Source organism: Oncorhynchus mykiss, chromosome 23 (assembly GCF_057628025.1).
Source record: "Oncorhynchus mykiss isolate SJ-2025 chromosome 23, ASM5762802v1, whole genome shotgun sequence".
Lineage (NCBI taxonomy): Eukaryota > Metazoa > Chordata > Actinopteri > Salmoniformes > Salmonidae > Oncorhynchus > Oncorhynchus mykiss.
Window position 1 is genome coordinate 6,465,089 of NC_143044.1, and position 8,487 is coordinate 6,473,575.

Below are 8,487 nucleotides of genomic sequence, written 5' to 3' on the forward strand. Positions count from 1 at the left end.
CTTGCTGCAGCACACACAGTGCAACCGAACTTGAATCATCAATCAACACAGTGCCGTAGTATGAATCAAATGCGGTCGGAGAACAGACTCTGTGATGGGTGTCATAACCAAACCGTCTGAAACACGTGAGCCTGCAGTCTTTGTTGGCGATGTAAGGGCCTTAGTCATAGCCAGTGGAGACTAGATATTCACAGGCAGATCGTTGGCACTCTGCACTGCCGAACGAAACATCACGTGTCTGCAAGGAGAGGAGTGGTGAGAGAGGAGATGAGGTGTTGTAGAGAAGAGGGTATAGATTAGTGGAGGCTGGTGGGAGGAGCTATAGGAGGAAGGGTTCATTGTCATGGCTTGATTGGAATAAATGGAATGCTATCAAACACAACACACATGGAAACCACATGTTTGACTGTTCCTCGTAATTCCATTCAAACCATTACAATGAGCCCGTCCTCCTATAGCTCCTCCCACCAGCCTCCACTGGCATAGATAGAGACCAAGGGGCTAGGGTTACGTTCTGGAAGCACGCTTTTGACTGCACATATAGTATTGCTTCAGTACTGCTGTTTAACTCCACCCAGGCTGAGAAAGACAATTCACATTGACGGCCCCATAGATAACTCAAATTTGAACATTCCTAATAAAATACTTTATTCCATCACCTTTGTGCACAAGATCACCCATTGAATTATTCAAATGAAAAAAATCTTCCATCCACTGACAGCCGAAGATATTAACATTTTATATTCATGCTCTGAGGTCATGACCCCAGCTAGCCAGGGGAAGCGATGGTTGGCTTGTTTAGCTGTCCAGGTGCTCTGCAGAGTTCCCGGGTCATGTTCACGCAATACTTTTGTCTGTCCAGTGCGCACTGGGCACTAGTGCGCAGATGTAGTAATCCCAGTAAGAAAAACGGCAGCAACCACAAAATGGCGCATGCAAACGTGAGTAGATTACGTTGAAAACAAAGGTTGGCCATCTTGGAGGCCGTCTCTAGTTCTTATTATACCTCAGTGGGCCAGATTGGCCTGTTGTGGTGGCACTGAAATGGAGAGGTCAGGTCGTTGTTTGTACATGTTTTGAAGAGATGAAAGATCACAGGAAAAAGATATCTGGGGATGATTCAAATATCATGGAGATGAATCAGAGGCAGTCTGCTTGCAGTGACTCAGATTTGAGTGTCAACATTTGAATGATAGATTATGCAAGTGTTTACTTGTAGGGTATCTTGGGCACTGGTTTCTCGGTCACATTGCTGTGGCATGGTGAAAGGTCAATTTCCTGGACAAACTCTCAGGTTATAATTTCAAATAAAACTGTGTAATTAGAAGATAAATTGCTGCTCATAACACCCCCTTCTCCTCACCTCCCTTTCTCCTCTGCCCCCACGCCCCTCCCTTTTTGTTTGGCCGGGGGAAGTTCTTAAAGGAGTAGGAGGCCTGACGTTGGAGGGCCTCCTGGGTGGATTCAGTGAAGCTTTAGGCTCCCAGTAGCAGCAGGCCCCCCTTATGCATCTACATCTGGGCGACTCTCCTCGTACCCTTAAAGCCATATGTCCTACGGACCGGGTTCATGCCAGCCTCCTCAATGAAGTCCCGGATGTGGTCACTCCCAGTGGGCGTTTCCTGGGGGAATGGCGATGAAAGGAGATATACAAATGTTATAAAATTGTAGAAAGAAATGTTATAACTCCCGCACACAATTTCCCGCATATACAGGAAACAGAGATTGAAAAGGCATTTTTGGACAGAATCACCTTTAACTGCACTGGATAGGGAGTTGTATGTCATATCTTAAAGGTACTACTTGTAACAATTCAACAACAAACCGTCTCTTGTTGTCAAATTGACTGGGGCCAGCAAATATCTTGTTTTGCCCGTTGTTGAATTGACAACAAGAGATTTGCTGGCCCCAGTCAATTTGACAACAAGAGCTGGTCCGTCTTGTTGACCAATTAGAAGGCTGCACCATTAGAATGCAATTTGGTGTGAGCCCCAATAATGTTTAGGGGGAAAGAATATTATGAAACACTATCATTCCACTATTACTGTACATATACAGTATTAAGGACATTTTCTGAAATGACGGTGTGAAGATGTGTTACTGAAACAAACTGCTAGTTGTTTTCCCCTCACTAAAAACACCTACTTTCAAGGTAACCATCCACCAGCCAGCCGCCTCTGTCACACCTCTCCTTTCTCATTGCCCTGTAGATGGAAGAAAGGCCAAACAGAAGAACGGCTTGTTTGTGGACTGTATTTTGAAGTCAATGTGACTAAATAATACAAACTTTATTCATTTATTCTGCATTTTAGCATTTTAATGACTGCATTTTAGCTCATGTATTTATTTGCCAAGAGACTGAATCTAACTTCAGTGTATCAACAGCCAGAATATCCTATGACTGCCAACTCCTCCTGAGGGCAAAGATGATCTCAATTCACAGCATTTTTCAGCTCTCAACAAACCTTTTTTTTTATTACCCAATGCAGTATCTATACAAAGATGGAAATAACACTGAATAGTCTTAAGCTTACCCTCTCATCTGCCCTGCGTGATGCATCATTGCGGGATATGTCACCAACTTTGTGTTTTCCCCCTGCTGTGTGTACGCACTTCACCGTCTGCTGTTTGTCCAACAGAGATCCCGTTACAGCTTCTCCCTCTCAGACAAGCTGACGCTGTGTGACCCAGGTTGAAGTTTAGGATGTTGATTATGACACAAATCAAAATTGCCATAGTCATTATGACATTGAATCCTTTGTAACGTCACACAGGCCTACTGCACGGCCAGTTAACAATGTGTCCCAAATGTGTCATAACTGGTTTTCCAGTGGCATTTTAGTGTGACAGTCATCTTTATAGGCTACTTTTTGGTAGGTTAGTCGGAGGCTCATCGGGATCTTTAAATAAGTGTGAATGAGTATCCTTGAGAATGAGAATCGCTATTATATAGCTATTACTAGATGCGTAACACACTTCTACCCAACAAATTTGGGCGGTCACATAGACACATGTATGACAACCCTTAATAAATCAAGTTAATAGTTATTAGACACATCTTCTCAGAGGGTTATGGCCCTGTTGAGTAATTCGTGTAAGACCCCTTTATTATAAGCACCTGTTTCTAGTGGCCTAGTCCAAACTCCCTTCTCAGATCACATACAGCTGAGTGATGCAGTGTAAGTATAAACCAAAGCTAAAGATCTAGACAGCCTGCTAAGATTGTGGGAGCAGGAGCAGACTATTGTATTTCTGCCTCATTGTTAGGCTACATGGGACATATGATTCAAAGGAGCCAGGAATTCATGTTTAAACGAGTCAAGGGAGTCTCATGTCATGTGACACTGAGGCTATGTTTACACAGGCAGCACAATTCTGATATTTTTCCACTAATTGGTATTTTGACTAATCAGATCAGTGTTTTTTTTTTTCAATAACAAAATCTGAGTTTGGCTGTGTACACGCAGCCGAAGAGACATGCTAAAAAAGGGACCCACACAATCTAATGATTAATCTCGAATCCCAAAATCAAATGTCACGAGACAAATGTTTAATCATATTCGTACCTCAGCCCCTAACCCCCCCAAATTGTAACTGTGCATAGTGGTAGTTACTTGACACTGAGGAAATAGCTGTGATAATGCCAAAGCTTGTGCTGCGCTGCATACTAGCTAGCCTCAAGGTGAAACAGAACTGATGAGTAACTCACGTTGGCCATAACACTAAATGTTATTGCAATCCTATTCCCATGCTGCCTTTCTAGATCCAAGAGCTGCTTCTCCATGCCATGAACAGTACTTCAAATTGACTAGTAGCTAGCATGTCACTATGCAGTGTGGCAAGGGTATAGGCTCAGGAAGCATGGGTGAGCTCCACAATGAGCTTTATCATTGAAATAAACACTTAGCATATCTGTAAACAAACTCTGTTTAACCTAAAAATAACTTGCAGTTCATTTTATTGCCTTGGCGTTTTGACCTGAAGTGTTATTCAGGCATTCGTGCCAAATAAGATGAGGCAGTCAGCGTCTGCCTGGTACTGAGCCAACATCACACGATGCATCTATTTACAAAAGGGTCTGGACATGTGTTAATCTAATGGAATACTATTAGAAATAAAAGCTTTTGATCCCATTGTCCTTTTATTTTAAGGACAATAGGAATTAGAGCTGAATGTTACAAGGCATTGGCTGATGCTCATTTTCACTGCTCAGGGACCTTACATGGGTACATTAGTAAACCACTTTCATGTTGGTTTCTTTGCAAAAGGAGAATCTTTCATAGACAAAATTAACTTAAACTATTACAACTGAGAAAACAATGTTCAAATCTGGGTAAATTGTAAATTTTATTGGAAAACAAAAATATACAACTTGGAATGAATTAGTTGAAGCACGGCCAAAGGCCATAAAAGAATAGTGAGTAAAACATTAAAAAGCATAGTAAGATTAAAACAAAGTTGTTTTCTGGTATAGAACAGCAGATACAAAAAGAGTTTGTACGAGTATCTAGAAGATACACCAGTCATTTTTTGCAGTAGTGCAATGCTGAGAGATTTCATATACTTTGTCCGTAGTCCATGCAGTGTTGACTCCTCTACACTGTTTCCATTCCAACAGTGTTGCCAAGTGACAACCAGCTGACAGGTCTCCACCGTCACCACGCATCTGGAGCTGAGCAGATGTGACGGTTCTAAGCTCTGGCCAATCCCTGGGGCTGCGACGGGCATTCCTTATTACAACCGTGCCGTCACTCCAAAACACGATGACAGCAAAAGAAAGGGACATGGGGACTCAGAGCCTATGCAGTTTACATGCAGTTCCTTTGGACAGCAGGGAGGGCTATTAAGATTTTACAGATAAATTACAAAGAAAAAAAGGCAAGTTATTTATATAAGAAATATCTGTACAAGGCCTTCACTTCGCTGTCATCATTTGTACGAACTCTGCAAATGATAAAAAGGTCAACGTTAGTTTGACACCATCCAAGAACAAAGAAAATCTAAATTGAGAAAATGTTAAATAATATGTTGTACCAACCTTCATAGTTGACCTGGCCATCACCATCAATGTCTGCTTCTCTAATCATCTCATCAACTTCTTCATCAGTCAGCTTCTCCCCAAGGTTTGTCATCACGTGGCGCAGCTCAGCAGCACTGATGTAACCGTTCCCATCCTAGAGCAGAGCACACGTACGTCAGAGCACTGTCCCACACCCAAACACCTTGTCAGGATGAATGCAGATATGTGTTACCTTGTCGAAGACGCGGAATGCTTCTCTGATCTCCTCCTCACTGTCTGTGTCCTTCATCTTCCTCGCCATCATGGTCAGGAACTCTGGGAAGTCTATCGTTCCATTACCTGGGAGGGAGAAGAAACACGTTTAGGACATCTCTTCAGTGACTGCACGCATCTAGTCTCAACAGGAAGTTGTGAAAGAGCTGGCTTCTCACCATCAGCATCCACCTCGTTGATCATGTCCTGCAGCTCAGCCTCTGTGGGGTTTTGGCCCAGAGAGCGCATGACAGTGCCCAGCTCTTTGGTGGTGATGGTGCCATCGCCATCCTTGTCAAAGAGCGAGAAAGCCTCTTTGAACTCTGCAGAGAGATAAACAGAAACTGAGGCCTTCCTCTTGAACTGACAACAGGGGAAGTGACTCCTCAGATACAGGAAACCCAAAAAGGCTAGTAGTAAAAAAAAGTTGCACAATTAAATAACTATTGCCTGTGAAATTCTCTAGCAATATACCCCACCCTAAACTCTATCCTGCTATAAAATTGTGATTAAGACATGTGGGAACAAGTCAGAGCTCTAGAAAGAGTTTCAAACTTGGCACAGAATGAATGACAAGCAGTCTATCGTGATAGCCAGTGGTCTTGCTGTGCAAAGTCTGCAATTAGTCATGGCTTGCAACAGCTTGTCAGCATAGTGAACCACAATTAGGCCTGCAGTTGAGGATCCTTTGCTATAAGTAGGAACTTCCTTTGTTGCAGGAGTACTGTGTAATAAATAGACCTGCCAGTGTCAGGATACCCTCACAGGGGTCAAACAAAAATAACCATGACAACACAATTGCCTCCACTTTACCAAAGCACTAACAGATGCCGCCGCCCCCCCCCCCCCCCTTTAAAATGGACAGCGTCAGTATTGCAGTTTAACAAAAGTCCAGCCCAGAAAGACAATTCCCATAGAGAAATCACATTTAAATTCCTAATAAGACACTCGTCACCGTCATGGACAAAACTCCCATTGCATTAAATAAAACATCCCTGAGGCAGAGTCCCCAACCCAAGATTTTCCAGAGCATGTTCACAAGATATTGCGGTCTGTCCAGTGCGCAGGCGATCCAGTAAAACCTAATCTAGAAAGATTGCAAACCACGAAATGTCATGCAGTAGATTACGTTGAAAACACGGGTCAGCCATCTAGGCCACAGTCTAGTTCTTTTCTAGCATAAAGTTTGAAATCCTCTGTACAAAACAGGGGATACTTCCCTACAATTACAATATTCAAACCACACCCCAAATGAGATGCATGTTGTCAGCAACCCCCATCTGAACTAGACTTTACACATTAAAAGCTTACACCACTGAAAGAACGCAAGTCTACATTATGAAAAGGTAAATATAAATCTAAAAGATATGTTTCCCAGTTGATATACAAAACATGTTGGGAGTGTCATTAGTCAAGTTCTCCAGAAGCAAAGTCACTTTCTACATCATGATGCAAAACACATGGTGGCAAGTGACACTGCTTTTTGAAAATCTTACATCTTGAAAACTTGACTGCTGACATGCAGAACATGTTCGGACTAACAGCAGACTAAGAAAATATGGAAAGATGTCAGTTAACGCAAGTTGACTTGACCACTGTCCTGGGGGGGGGGGGGGCACTTGAACTTGCCAACTTCTCCATGAGTTAGTTTTTTTTTCTGTAGAAAAAGGTTTTGCATACACTGGTCATGTTACAGACTCAAGATTCCAATTGAACTTAGTCTCACTGTGCTTGCCAGCCTTCCTGCCATGAACTAGCTAGCAGAATGTCATCCAACAAGGAGAGGACACACCCAGGTCAAAGGCTGCAACCAGCAGTTGAGCAAGAGGTGGGACCAGATGATCCCTTTAAGATTTGATCATTTATGACATGGAAATCATAAAAAGCATGTTGAGTTGCTTGCCATGAGGGAGTCCTTTAGACCCAAGGCTAGAAAGCCTGCCCATTCATTATCGTTTTATGACCAGCTTGTCCCGATGCAAGCCTTAAAAGGCAAAAATATAAATCCAATGCCGAGTAGGTGGGGGGATCCAGTGGGCCACGTTCCAGGGTAGGGGACAGACGAGTGCAATGCTGTCTTACCGGCAATCTGCTCCTCTGTCAGCTGATCAGCCTGGGGGGAATAGATGTTATAATTATAACAGATGAGCCACCACTTAACATATGTTAACTAACCGACTAGTGGTGATGGCAACTGGCTTGCATTAACTTAAAACGTTAATTCTGAATCCATCATCAACTGACCATCTACAGTAGAGTTAGCTAACTACAGTAGCTAGTGAACCTACCCTAGCAGTTTTAGCTTTAATGTTAGCGAGTCAAATTAGCCAACACAAATACATAACGTCAACTAACGTTACACGACAGCAAGTACCGGAAGCAAATTCGAGAATGCTCTTTAAACTAGAGATTACAAATTTGATGGCTAGATACTAGCCAAGACAGAACAGTAACGTTAAGCCATGTAGCTATCCGGCTAACGTGACCTATTCTAACTTCAAGTAGTTAGCAAGCTAGCTATTGAATGTTCCTAGCCAACCGCAAATTGGCGGTAATCTTAGCTAACTAACTTCGGCTACATACAGTAACGTCAGGCTTTAACGTTAGTCAGCGTCAGCTGCTTTCTAATATGACGTTAACTAATGTAACAAGCTGCCAACATTTTACAGTCACTAGCTAGCTAAGTTATTATATTAACTTCCTGCAAGATATTAAATAATGCTGAAGTATCGAACTCACGACGACGGCCAGCAAAATGTATGCGCCAGCACGCAGGTTCGCCTATTCAGACAGCATGGCTGTCAAGCCCAAGTAACTAAGTACTTTTGTCGAGAAAAAAAAACTGAAGGACGACAACTACTGAACCATATAGCGAGGAGGGAAAAAATGAATTCGGTTCACTTACCATTGCGATATAGTAGCAGCAGGTTTTTTACGACGCTTAGCAAGGAGATATAGACGCAGCTTAAAGTTACAACCTCACGGAATGCACTAGCAGAGAGTTTGACGCGCCTTTAACCGTTGTACTTTAACTCCTCCCCCATTTGCGATCCCTCCGCCAACCTCCTTTCTCCTAATTTACTAAATTAGCACAAACACACATTTATTGAGATTAATTGTAAAATTATTTGTAAAATGACCTAAACTCTGTTAATATTTCACCGACATGAATTTATATGCCATATTTAAACATAAAAAGTGGCTTTAGAAGATGG

General features: G+C 42.5%; 1 protein-coding gene across 1 annotated transcript; it reads right to left on the bottom strand.

Moving 5' to 3' along the window:
• Positions 1-4,328: 4,328 nt before the first annotated feature.
• LOC110502333 (calmodulin-1) lies at positions 4,329-8,231 on the bottom strand. The gene is made up of 6 exons (XM_021580278.3): positions 8,178-8,231; positions 7,355-7,385; positions 5,452-5,595; positions 5,253-5,359; positions 5,039-5,174; positions 4,329-4,944 (listed from the first exon to the last, which is right to left on the bottom strand). The coding sequence occupies exons 1-6, from the start codon at positions 8,178-8,180 to the stop codon at positions 4,916-4,918; spliced, it is 450 nt and encodes a 149-aa protein (XP_021435953.1). The 5' UTR covers positions 8,181-8,231; the 3' UTR covers positions 4,329-4,915.
• Positions 8,232-8,487: the final 256 nt, after the last annotated feature.